Below are 13,546 nucleotides of genomic sequence, written 5' to 3'. Positions count from 1 at the left end.
CTTACGCTCCGGTGAGATTAGAAGTGCAATACGCGCTGCGCTGGGTCGCCACAGCTCTGCCACTTTGTCAACAGAGAAGGCAAACAGCAGGGCGGATGGAGGCACCGGCCGCCTCCAAGCGCAGCACATCAGTAAACCACTGAAAATGGATTCCTCGCCTGGTGAACGCTCGGGTCTTCTTCCCTGTGCCGGGCCACACCAAGATGAGCCCGCAGACTCAGGGCCTAACAACACTTGACCATTGTCACTCCTTTCCATCGGAATCTAGCGGCCAGCGAGGGCACTTCCATTGACAGGGCGGCGCTACTTACGCTCCGTAAGCAGGGATGGGCGGAGGCGGCGGAGCGGTGCGGAAGGTGTTGTACACGGCCCGACCCCGACCTCGCAAGTGGGCCCCTCGATAGGCCACGGCGGCTCCTGTGGCGGGGTAGGGAAACCCCGTGACTGTGAAGCGACAGCCGAGGGAGAGGAAAGACACAAGTTAAAGACACAAACATTGCTTACCTTGTGACAGAATACATTAGAGCGAGACGTGAGCCCCTGCTTTCCCTCTGACAGAATGCATTACGGAGACGACAAGGAAAGAATAGATTTAATCTTTTCTGGGTGCGCCTCATCGAGCACTCTCTGCCGTCCCAGCTCGCTGCTTTGTGCCGCACTCAGCAAGGATCCACATTTGCTGTACGCATCCTCTGCTGGCGCCTGGCGAGGGGCAGCCTTGAAGCGCGGGCAGGTAATGGATGCAATACCACCGGTTTTTCGCACCAGAGCGTTTGCATAGTTTAGACACAATGAGGAGGAGTGGGGGGAGGGCTATGGGAACAAATCTGAGGTGAAGGTTGAGCTCAAAGTTCCCCAAGGGGAGAGGAAACAGATGCACGGGCCGGACGACGGAGGCACGGACTGCAGCCTGACCTCCTTGAGAAACCCCTCTGGGACACCTTCAGCCAATCGCCCGGCCACCAGGAGCCACTCTGGAGGAAGAGCTTCGGGCCAAAGGGCCGTCTAGGTGAGAGCGCGCCAAGGGACCTGCCACTCTCAGGTCCAACTAAAACTACTCCGATGACCGCGCCTGCAGTCCAACACCTCCACTTCAACAACAGCAACAACTTCATTTACACCAACGACAACCATCGCACGACACAACTTTTCTCCATGAGCAGCCACAGTGAGGACGTACGGCTAAACTTTTGTGCCACCCAAATGGAGCAAAACCCCTTGCCGTTTATATTTGTATGCAGCCGGCTGGTGTTGATGTATGCCAACGTGAACTCATAATGAGGCGGCGACAAGCTACGCTGCTTCAATAATACGCCATAAATCACACGCGCCGTCACACTACCTGAGCGCAAACCTGCTCGCGCCCACAAAGTCAAGCACCTTCCGCGGGACGGCGTAGGCCGGGGGGAGGGGGAGCTATGTGCAATGGGGTACGGTGGGGTCACGGCGCCCCTCATACCTCATATGTGTCAAGATTCGGCTCGCAATCTAATCCGCCGCGCCGCAGGTGACAAGGTCGTGAGAGAGACACGAGGTTCGCCCGAGACGTTCCCAGGCCAGAGTGGACGTGCAAATATGCCTGCAACTGAGGCCAGCTCAGGAGGCCGTTGTCATGGCGACAGAAAGAGGAACGGGTTTGCCCAAAGTTTCCTCCATCACGGTGGAAAAAGGAGGCTGGCAGGCTTTGATTTGTACGGCTGCCACGCTTTAGCCGCCGGTGCAGGAGGACGCCGGCTGACCTCCTCCTCCATCGGAGGGAGGAGCCCTCCTCTCAAGCCCCTTTGAGGAGAACCGCCTCTCTAGAGTGGCACTTCCATTCACACTGTCGACCTTGATGAAGACACAGAAGTTTGGGAGGCGCTGTCCTCTTACAGCAAAGAGTTGAGTTGTGGCAACAGTGGCGTTTGAAAGAGCAGCTGAGGCAAGGCTTTATGAAGGTCTGAGCTCGGTAACAAGGCAAATGCAGAATGAGTAGTACTACTATCCTGCGTATCGATCCGCTACTAGCCAGGGCAGTGTAAGCTGCAGTAGTTGAGTTGCTACTGCAGTGGAGGCCAAAGACAAACAGGGCTGTTTGACGCCACTGGAGCGCAGCGCTTGCTGACATCCATATCGGCGCAGGCTGATGACGTCATGGTGCTGTTCCCGTCACGCGGCCTGGACTGTGAGGCAGCGCCGTGGCTCCGGTCCGAGTCCCTCTCAGTGTTTCGGCACCTCATTAGGCCACTTTTGTTTTGGAAATATCTCTCTCTTATTTATGCGTCGCCGTCCCAGCTGGCGAGCATATGTTGTCGTTTAGTCTTGGCAAACTCCAGTGCCGCGTCAAGACGACTTGAAAAATTAGCAGCCAATAAATCATACGGCCGCTTGCACGAGTGCCGCCTGGAGTGGTGGACCACACTCCCTCTGATTTATGACGCCAGAGTGTGTCTGTCTGCGTGTGTGCGTTCCACATAAGTAGTCCCGTACACAGTGAGTCTATATAGGCCAGAGAGATTTATTTTGATATTGTTGCGCTGATATTTAGTGTCCAGAATTGTAACAGAGCTTAAATTTAGACTCAAAGTAGCACAAGGTGTACAGTGAGTGGACACAAGGATCCACTGCAGTTCTGCTGTCAGCTCACGCTGGCGCGTCGCTGTTTCCAGCAGGTCCGACAAACAGGTCACATGACCTGAGGGAGGCCAGATCCTGCCAGTCGCCACAGACAAAGAAGCAGAGAAGCAGGAACGTGGACAGACAGAGGCGCGGCCCTCGGGGGAGGCGTGGCCGTAAAGCTGTCCGGGGAACCAGCAGATTTTAGGCTCATGAGCAGAAAGGAAGGCCGCTACAGAGGTGCAGCGAGCTCAGCACTTCTTCCAGATGAAATAGAAGCATTTCCTCCTCGGTAAAATGCAAAAGGGATCCCACGGGATCCCCAAAGTTGATGCTTCGAAGCAGAGCGCAGGCTAACAAAGTAGCAAAAGCCGCTGGTGAACATCGCAGCAGGTAAGTGTTGGCGCCAGATGTAGCCAACGCTTGGATCCTGATCTCAAACACGGCCGGACGCACAGATAGTGGAGAGCGACGCGGGACAACGACGTCCTGCTCCATCTTCACGTCGCTCTTCTTCATCTGCCGCTGACACAATCACTCTCTCAATCTGGCCCGTTCGGTGGCTTCGGTAAAAGTCAATCTGCCGTTCTCAGCAAATCCGTCCGCAGACGCCGCTGCCACGATCTGATGGTGGCTCACATCTGTTTTATTTTCCCAGCAAACATCGTCTCCCCGTGCTCGGATCGTCCGCTCTTATCTCCCGCTCACCTGAATCTAAGAGGAATTTCATGTGCGCCGGCTGCACGGTGGAGCCGCGTGTCGGCGTGTGTGGAGGGAGACACAAGCCAAGGTTCTCACCAGCGTACAGCTCCGGAGCGTAGACGGCGCCCACTACTGGATTCAGCTTCCAGCCTGGAGGAGGAGACACACAGCACCTTCGGTTCTCTCTCAGTGACAAACTTGCTTTCACGGTTTGAAGATGTGCATTTACAAACACTCTGAAGAAGGGAACGTTTTCACTCTGGACGCGTCCAGATGATTCAGCCTCACAAGTTTCACCTTGGATTATAGTTCCAGGTTAGTTCCATGACTCTGACCTGTTTGTCTACATGAAACATTAAAGCACTACATATATATATATATATATATATATGTATATATATATATATATATATATATATATATATATATATATATATATATATATATATATATATATATATATATATATGTATATTTTTTATTCCAGAAACCCAAGGTGTCAGCAACTTGTTTTCTTTTGTTCTAGAATTCAAGGTTGACGTCAGTTGCTCCAGCATCCCTCACTGGAGAAAAGTAAGACCTCAAGTGAGCACGGGGGGCAGCACAAGCAGCCGACTCACCGTTGGTGTAAGGGTTGGCCACTTTCTTGTTGGTCATGACTCGCGCCGTGGCGTTGTTGACCTGTTGGAACCACAGTTCAAATGTCAGCTGTTATCTTTCAAGAAAATTGCTCACGAGTTTCATCCAAACAAATGAAAAATTGAATGACAAAAAAGGAAGACATTTTCAATGAGTTTAAATGTGTCGAACAATTTTCCGTTTAATGTAGTGTATTATTCTGACTTTATGATCTAACGCTCTAGAAATGTCTTGACTTAAATATGGATTTATTATCTAATTTCATCACATTTTGTCCTTTAGAAAGCACTGCATAGTATTAAAATATACACATGGAACATTTAGTTTTATAAAAATCTAAATTATCAAGTAAAATATTTGGGGGAGAAAAAAAAAGATATGCATACAGTATATATATATATATATATATATATATATATGTATACACACAGTATATATACATAAAATTAAAGGAACAGCGTTCTGAAAGGTTTTGTATGAATACGTAAAAAAATATATGAGCAAATCTCAATATAACTTTCACTGGATCAGGTTTTTAAATGAATTGAAACAAAGTATTGTTTTACATCCAGACACGTCAGAAAACAGACGTGATGGTGCCGTGTTTCAGGAGCTCATTCATCCAACATGCCTCGACAACAAGATGGATTTGTAAAATAAAATCAGGCGACAACAAGCATCTCCGACTCGTCGGAGGCGTCATGCTACTTGTGGGTGTGCTCCGACGTCACATGATCAGATTTGACAACATGCTAGTGTCTGAGCTGCATGCAAGCGGAAACATGCGTGGGGGGAGGTGGGGTGTCCCGCGGCCATGATGCAGAGAAACAGTGGGAAGAAGAAGCACCTCTATTTTGCGTCCCTCTACGATTGTACCGTTTAGTTTCTCCCGCGCACGGTCTGCGTCTGTGCTTGTTTCAAAAGTGACAAAGCCGAAGCCCTGCAGCGTTAGCCACCCAGAAGAGAGAGAAGAGAGGGTGAGGAGACAGGTGAGGAGACAGGTGAGCGGCGGCGGCGGCGGCTGCAGTGAGATCAGTTAGTCAGGAAACAGAGATCAGAGGACACAGCCACACCTCCACCACCGGCCCAGCTGGCAGCAGCAGGAGCGGCCGCCATTCAAACGGACCGTCGAGTCTGAGACATGGTGGCTCTCCCCATGTCGCCAGCAGGGGGGGTGTCTGTCTGTTACCGCTGCTGAATGATCCTCTCTCTGCGCACCAGGCTAATACCACACATCATGCCGGATGTCACGGAGCGTGAATTGTAACACCTAGCTTATTGTCCCTTTCGATCCCACACGGAGGCGCTACTGTTCAGGGACGCCACAGATCATGAGAAGGTCAGATTTACACCCGACTGATCTTGGGGAGGGGGGGGGAACTGGGAGTAGCACTGATTTCAGAAGGACTGATTCCATTTGTGCTCTATAACCACATACACGTAAACAAAGCAAACCCTTGTGAAATCAGACATGAGTCATCCAACATATGCACTTCCAACGACTATAATCAAACAAACCGTACGTGGCAAGTGCATGAGCGTCTCACGGCCCAGAGGTGGGAAACCAAAACTTCTAGCGGCCCTCTAGGGGGCGCTTGCGGCCCAACCATGGGCCTCGGCCCTGTGGTTAAGAATCGGCGATTTAACGAAAACACACGCCCCCTAGTGCCAGGAGCGGCAACCAGCGTGTTCACACGCCGCAAAATAGAACTCTTATTTCTGAGATTCTCCGGCGCCCCCCCCAGGGGTTTGTCAGCTCACTGAGTTATGTGGACCGGAGCTCAGTAACGTCCTTTGCCTTCTATAAATACTGACGTAGGCGCGGGCTGGCGCCGGGGGGCGGCGAGGTCTGGTGAATGCGCGGGAGCGTGTAAGTCACTTGTGAGGCACGGTGAGGGCGTGTGATCTGGTATGCATCCGCTGGATCGCTCTTCCCAGCAGAAAGAACCGCGGCCACGTCCTCGGGGAAGCAGAGATAAAGAAACAAGGTCTGAAAAAAGGAATCGAGGGCCAAATGAATCCTTTGGATGTTGGGCCGGCCCAGGTTCCCCCGCCATCTTTTTTCTCTTTTGGATCATGCACAAATCATTAGCTTACAAGCGTGCGGAGAGGAGCCACCATTTTTCAAAGCAGACAAACATATTGAATGCAAATTGCCGAAGCTTGGTAGGAAATGGATTGTTTATTAATGGCCCGCTAGGTTCATTATATCGCCGGAGCAGCGCGCGCGCGAGAGAGAGAGGCATCATGGGTAATGGCTTTGTCGGCCACAAACAATAAAGGCTTGTTACGGCGGAGGAGGCACGTTTATCCGGTGCTCCATCTTGTCTGGCCCCGTCGCCCCGATCCGCCGTTCCCGCCTGGCCCGGCTATTCCCAGGTACCGACGGGAGGGAATCGATAGCATTCATGGCTCGACGGGCAGCCGGGGAAGCTGTCGCCTTTATGAATGGAGAGCCGGGACGCTCGGTGCACTCTATTAAAGGAACAGCTGGATGAGGCGCAGTCGGCCGTCCACACCTGCAACGGTGCCCGGATTTATCGTCCTCTTTGCGCTAATCTGAGAGGCTGAGAGGTGAACGACGGCCTGGATCACAGGAGGAGCCGGATCATAATCCGGCGACCAGGCTCACTCAACATTAACCCATGAGTCATGAGTCTGATCCACTTGGTAGCACTGTGTTTGAGTCCCACGGTCTCGACGCTCCAAAACAAGGAGGTGAGCGCTCCTGCGAACACGCCAGGGTGTTTTCCTCCGACTGAAGCACTCACACTAACATGAATCTCACTCTAAAGGGAATTAACCCCGTAACAAGGCTTTTGTGCTGACTCGGCGCTGGCGTCTCATTTCGCCGAGTGCTTTCACGTCGTCGGATTAAGTGAATGGTGAAGCGGCTGAGGAACAGAGTGATTGACAGGTCTAATGATTGGCGGCTCGTTTCGCCAACCAAAGCCGCTGAGTGGGGGAGCGGGGGGGTGGGAGCGCCGTCTCCCCTGACTCGCCTGCGGTCCACTCACCTTGGATCCTCGCTCGTTGAAGATAATCTCCACGTCCAAAATCTTCCCGAATTGCTGCGGAGAAAGAGGAAGCGTGAGAGACTCATCCGCTGAGCTTCATCCTCATCCCCCCCCCGGCCAGTCACGTCACGTGCAGACGGAGCGCTCGCAGCAGACGGCGCATGCTAGCCGGAGCTAGCGGCTGAGCGGGCCGCACGTGACCCGTGGGCTCCCTTTCTTCTCACAGTCAGCAGGAGCCGAGGGTCCGGCCTTCCCCAGTGAACGGTTCCGAACGTTACCAAGTCAACCGTGAGCCCCTCTAATGAGCCCAGGAACTCTTAATGGCCGTCCACCAGCGGCCCATTATTTCATTCCCAGTAACGACCCTGTCATTGGGGCTCCGCGTCCTGTGCTCCCACCGCTGGACGGCCAGGGGGCGTCCCAGGCCCAGTCAGACCCAGTAGCAGCTGAGCCCGAGGGAGAGCGGCCACGTCCCGTTTGGTTGATGAGCAGAGCCATTTGTCGTCATGGTTTGGTGCCCAGCACCGGAGACAGTGTTGCGTCAGCACTTCCTTCTGGTGCGCGGGTGATTTTGTGTTTGTTGTCTTCATGCTAGCTGTGTAACGTGTTTTTCACAAACGCTTGCATTGTTTTAACTCAATAACTCACGCAGACTCACACACACGTTTGTTTTTCTATCCTCGTGGGGACACCCTTTCCATAAGCCATAGCCCTTTCCCCAGCCTCTCACCCCAAACCCAACCATCCAAAACAAACAGCTCACCTTAACCAGGACTCAACTGAACCTCAACTCAACCCAGGCTTAATCTCGTGGGGACCCCGCAATGTCACACGGTCCTCACAAGGACAGGGTTTTGTCGGATAAACAAAAGTGCATTCACTGGAACACAGAAAGACGCTCCAACACACACACCGACACACACACACTCCCTCACAGCGTGGCGCTCCATGCAGATGCTAATTGTTTGAAGCGAGCGTAATGGGCTCCTGGCATGGATTAATTAGTTCCAGGGAAGTCGTCCCACATGGTGCTGGAGGATTCTCGTGGGGGCACATTGCCCCCCACGCCCCCACTGCAGAGAAACAGCTGCATCAGCAGCGCCTAGCCCAGAGGGGGCGGAGCCTGTGCAGTGGTCAGGCATCCCTCCGACTGCACTGTCCACCTGGCCCGGCAGTGATGCTACTCTCAAGCTCTCACAGATGACAGCGCTGCAGATCCTCTCACGCTGTCATTGCAGATTATTTTGGTATGTTTACAGCTGAATAAAGAAGAACAGGATTACACCTGAGAGCCCGGGACCACGGCGACCGCAGGGCCTTGCTCTCCTTTGAGACCGCCTTTCTCTTCGTCCTCCACCCCAGTGTCGGCTTCACTCGTGCGGAACGCTAATGTCCTATTGAGCCGCCGCCGCTGCTCTGGAAGCCATTAACGGCCAAGAGGATGAGCGTTGGCGGCTCAGACAAAGGCCCATTGTGGAGGACACTGTCAGGGGGGCGGAGCAAACGCTCTTCCCCCTCGCCACGTCCACTCCAGCTCCATCAATCCAGCCTGCTCTACAGAGGCTCAGAGGCAGACGCTTCTGCCGTGTATACCGCAAGCTCATTTGTGGCCCTGATTTGGGTGCAGGACGACCGACACCAGAACCGGCGCCATAAACCTGGAACCTCACAGAAGCGGTGTCTTTGGCGAGGCGAGCCCAAACTCCTGACCTTTGAGATCCAGACTGACCACGTGCGACCACGACTTGTCAGCGATGTTTTTGAGGCGAGGACTCACCCCAAACATTTGCCGTAGGTCCGGGTCCCGGAAGCGGAAGGGAATGTTGGAGACGTGTAACCTCTTCGGCTGCTGCTTCTCTGAGGAGTCCGAGTGCTGGAGCTGCAGCTGCTGCGACGCTTCTGTTGGCGTCACGTCGTCTGTCTGTCGGAGGGGAGCAGACTCTCGTCAACCTTCATCATCGCCCACTATCACCATAATGTGAAGAAGACCAGCATCAGCACTAACATTTCCGTGAGCTAACAGGTCTGAAGACACAACTGAGGTTAAAATGGTACGACAGACATTCCTCAACCGGCCGGGCACGACACAACTAGCAGCCACAATCCTGGTGTTAAAAATGAGTCAGAGTTAAACAAATCAGAAGAGGAAAGTTAGTCATGTCACACTAGAGGACATTTGTCAAATCATGAAATAAAAACACACCTCAATGGCTGACGGAGTGTTCAGGAAGAACAACATTAGACACTCGTAAAGACACTTTTCAATGATTCAAAAGAAAGCAAAAACAAAAATGAAAGTAAAGAGATGTTGGATTTCAGAGTCAGATAGGACAATAAAAGCTCAGAGTTAAGGACGATAGTGAAAGCGACTGAGTACGAACTCAGACAAATGTTGACGTAGTAAAGAGCAGTTCAGATGTTCTGCTATAAGTCATGTTTGAGGTGGAAGACTCGCGACTGAAAACTGATTCCACAAAAAGGGTAAAAGTCAGTCGGCCGGCTCGCTGTCCTCCAGCGCGGAGGTTAATGGCCCGAGTGACCACCGCGATGCCGGGGGCGACACCACGCAGACAGACAGCGCTGCCCCCGCGGGTCGGCCCGTGTCATCACTCACACGGGCTGGTGCTGACCTTTAGCGTCTGTTACCAGAACCGGAGCGCGGCAACGACCTCCGGCTCTGTTTGTCCGGCGCTTCATCACACCGACCCCCAGTGTCACATGGGAGGAGGGGTGGAAACCGGCGGGTGCAGCGCACACACGCTGAGACACAGGTGCCGCACCGACCTGGACACCACCCGGGTCATCCCCGGCCGGGTGCAAGTCGAAGGCGCTACCTGACTGCTGTGAGCAGATGATGAAGGCTGTTCAGGGGTCTGGGTGGAGGCAGGACGAGACGCTTTTAAAAAAAAAAAAGGGGGGGGATCTTTTTTGAACATTCCGAAATCGAGAGAAACAGATGTTAAGGAGAAGAGTGACTCAAACGAAACATTTCGATAGCATGTTACAAATGCCGCGACTGTCCAACTTGACACGGGAACGTGTTTCCTAAAGCTTGAATTTGAAGTGACGCGGTGAAAGCAACACACACAGTCATGGCCGCCGACACGCTCCTGGCTCCCAGTCAGAACAGCCGCTTGTTTTATCACAGTGGTCCAGGAGCCTCTCCGGAGAGAAAGGTCCTGGAGTCCAAACGTCTTCATCCAGAATGGCAGAGGAGCGTGATTACTCGTGAAATTGGCCCGACTGCTTGAACCCCGACAGATAACAAGCTCTCCCCAGAGCGCTGGAGAGGAAAGTTCCTCTTCCAGCTGGACTTGTTGGAGTCCCAGCGGTCCAGGGTTCTGCGCCGCACCATCTTCCTGGCGTGACAGCGTCTCATTAAAACGGCCCGGTCGGGAGTTCCGGTCTGAGCGTGAGCGGAGGTGCCGAGGCGTCCCGATCCAGACGGCCTCCCTCCAATCAAAGGCGCCCGCGGCTGCGTCTGTCTTGAGCACAGCGGTGGGTGACATGACACCAGCGTCGGCCCTCGAGGTTCGGCCACACTCCTGACCCCCTCGCAGCAGGCAGATGGAGAGAGAGGGGCTCACTGACACATCCAGTGGCGAGTCGGACGAGAACAACAGAATCTTTCATTCCCACTTCGCAGAGGCAACAATGGCAGTGACTCACCAGGGGGCGGCGAAGATTTAAACCTTCATTGTGTGAGCACATCAAATGCTAAAATGTTGCATTAGTAAAAGTAGCTTTGCAAAAACATTATGACCAGCTGTTGTGATGTTCCGTGGTGCCTCAGGATTCACACAAAGGTGGTCATAATGTTCTGCTGAATTTGTCCATCAACAACAACAACAAGAGTAGTGAAGGCGTTTACTTGCTGACAGCCAGTGGTGAAGACACTGACCGGGGCGGTCGTGGTGGCGGTGATGTTGGCCGTGCTGCCGTCGCTGCCGGCGGGCTCGCTGTGCGTTTGCGTGTACAAGGTCATGGCGTGCTCGGGGACCCGGCTCTGGCTGCTGTAGTCCTGCGAGGGGAGCGGGTGCGCGGCAGCGAATTCGGCCGGGATGGCGTTCTGTGGCGGGGGCGGATACTGGGCTGGGGTGTACGGCTGGGCCATGGCGTCAGGGGGGTTGGCGGCCTCTTGGTTACCCTGCAAGGAGAGCAGACGGAGAAGAGGGGTGAGGAGCGCCACTCCGCATCACAGGCGGCTCTGACAGCGCGCGCAGGAGCAAACCCCCTCTCGTCACATTAGCAACATCCTTGATCACCACCGGCCAACCCGGTCTAGCCGTCGGAGCGAGTCTCCGCGGCTGTCGGCGGCCAGCGCAAATCCATCCGCTGATCCAATGCTGATGAAAGAGCTTGATTCTGACATGACGTCCGTCGGTCTGACAGCTGCTTCCTCTCCTTCTCAGAAGCCCTCCGCAACACTTGTGTCTGACCGGCAGGAACGAGAAGGAGCCGCGCGCCAGACCCCAGCCACGCTTCCTAGTCAACAGTCAATGAACCACAGAGTGACTTGTCAGCCACTCAATTGCTCAGGTGAACTTGACATGCAGGGACTCGCTGGGACTGACTCCAAATGACTTCCTGCTTATCAAACACAGAAGAAAGGACTCAACTTCCTGTCTGGCAACGACTCACTTGAGTCTGTGGAATGCAGCCACACCATGAGTCAAAACCCGCACCTTTCAGAGACTCGCTCGGATGCCACGGATCACAGGCTCAACCTATTTTGTCAGGTCCGCAGAAAAAACGATGGATGTTCTGCGCCTTGCTCGGCAGGAAACCGTCTCATCACGGCTCACTCTCTCCAGGAGAGCAGGATGAGATGTTCACGTGAGGTTCATCCAGGAAAGCAGCGTGCGTGATTGACGCATTGATGCCGCATTGAAAGGTCCCAAAGGAGCCTGAACACGTCGACGCAGACTGAAACACACCGATAAGACTCTGATCTTCGTCATGACATCACTCAACACCTTTTTACAGCTTTGACTCTCAGCTGGTTTGGCGACGGACGTTTGAGCTTCTCACACTCAGAAGAGTTGAAAAAAAGAACTTTACATTCAGATGGAATATCAGCGTTTCTATTGAGAAGTACAGAATGATGTTCTTTTTCAATGTGACCCTGCATGTGACCCTGACCCAAAAGTCTGACGGGCACGGTTCGATGTATCATACGCCCACAGAGGTCAGGGTGAGGTCACGCGGTCAGAGCCTGCTGACCTCACCAAGCAGCTCAGAGCAGGTTAGTCCAGCGAGTGACTGGGCTTGGTCTGGGTCACAGACCGGCAGCCCCTCCCCTGGTTCTTTCTCCGCTGAACTCCTTCCGCTCTCAGTGTCCTCTTTGGTCTCAGGTCCGGTTCTGAAAGCGCGTGCCCTCGCGGAGCAGCGAATCTGTGTGGGCTGGCGAAAAACCAGAGCAGGAGCGCAAGACAAGTGACACACAAACAGAGAGCGAGAGACAGGCCAGCGGCCGACATCACGCAGCTCCTCTTTCAAAGGGCGACGCGGCCAAAGCAAGGAGGCGGAGAGCACAGGCCTCATTAGCCAAACACAAAGTCACGGCAGCGGCGCTGTGATCTCCGCTTCCTCTGAAGTTTGTGACAAACGGGTTGTTCTGCTGGGAAAAAACCCAAACTAAACAAGGGAGGCAGAGGAGAGGAAGGATCTGAGTCACTGCTCTGGATCACTACATTAGATGGAGACTGGACCTGCAGCACGGTCTCACACCGCTGCTGACCACCCACAGACCACCGCGCCGTTTGGCAGTAGCGACTTGCTCACAGTTCTTTCTCTGCACCTGGTTTTCCCATGGCTTCCACTGAGGGATTCTGCGCCCGCTTCGCGTCTTGTCAGGTTCTGTAAGTGAAGGCAACAACATCCGGTCACGTGCCTGAGCCAGTGAGTCGCCAAACACGGCACTCAAGCACACCGCACACTAGCGAATGCAAGTGGAAGCAAAGACACATACACGACCACTCAACACCTCTGGTGACAAGACTAGAGCAGAGTCCGGGCGTATGGGACACGCCACTGACGCAGCTGCCGACGGGCCAGCGCCTTCACATCCACCTACCAGCGCCGCTAATTGGAAGCGAGCCGCTCCCCCCGTGGCACGTGCCGTCTCACATGGCCGGCTGCCATGAGCCAGCGTGCCGCGTCTCCGGCAAGACGAGAGAAGAGAGCAGGCCTTATCGATCCCCCTCCATCACGCCTCTCCTCCGATTACTGCAGCGCCCCATGCGACTCGCCGCGTCTCGGATCTGAAGCACTCTGCTGCTGTCAAATTGGATCGGGAGCCGCTTGCTTAAAGAGATCACTTTCTGTTTTTGTTTTGACGGCCGGCAGCCAGCGAGGTCGGCGGAGGCCCCGGCGGCGTGCGCAGGCGAGCGACACTTACGAAGATTTCGGCAGGTACTTGACCGCCTGCCAGCGAGGCCTGATCCTCTTTAGTGGCGCCGGAAGGGAGCGGGACGTCCGGAGGCCAAGAGGCCGGCTGTTAGTGGGAACTCATATCAGAGTGGCGCGCTGACTCATAAGCGCGCGGCAGCGGGGTTAAAGAGCAGCGCCCAGGAAAATACGGCAGGCGACTA

The 13,546-nt window shown here is 54.0% G+C and overlaps 1 protein-coding gene across 16 annotated transcripts in view; it reads right to left on the bottom strand.

The window, feature by feature from the left end:
* LOC128750661 (RNA binding protein fox-1 homolog 3-like) overlaps window positions 1-13,546 on the bottom strand; it is a 239,191-nt gene that overhangs the window by 8,875 nt on the left and 216,770 nt on the right. For 12 of the 16 annotated variants that reach the window (XM_053851052.1, XM_053851049.1, XM_053851058.1 and 9 more), the window contains 7 exons: window positions 10,825-11,100; window positions 8,731-8,874; window positions 6,954-7,007; window positions 4,784-4,876; window positions 3,918-3,978; window positions 3,304-3,447; window positions 312-444 (listed from right to left, as the gene is read on the bottom strand). In XM_053851052.1, coding sequence (XP_053707027.1) covers window positions 312-444; window positions 3,304-3,447; window positions 3,918-3,978; window positions 4,784-4,876; window positions 6,954-7,007; window positions 8,731-8,874; window positions 10,825-11,100 — 905 coding nt within the window. The remainder of the gene's footprint in view (window positions 1-311; window positions 445-3,303; window positions 3,448-3,917; window positions 3,979-4,783; window positions 4,877-6,953; window positions 7,008-8,730; window positions 8,875-10,824; window positions 11,101-13,546) is intronic. The other 4 variants (XM_053851046.1, XM_053851060.1, XM_053851047.1 and 1 more) reach the window with 3 other exon arrangements.

Source organism: Synchiropus splendidus, chromosome 19, assembly GCF_027744825.2.
Source record: "Synchiropus splendidus isolate RoL2022-P1 chromosome 19, RoL_Sspl_1.0, whole genome shotgun sequence".
Classification (NCBI taxonomy): domain Eukaryota; kingdom Metazoa; phylum Chordata; class Actinopteri; order Syngnathiformes; family Callionymidae; genus Synchiropus; species Synchiropus splendidus.
This window is presented reverse-complemented; position numbering and strand designations above follow the sequence as displayed.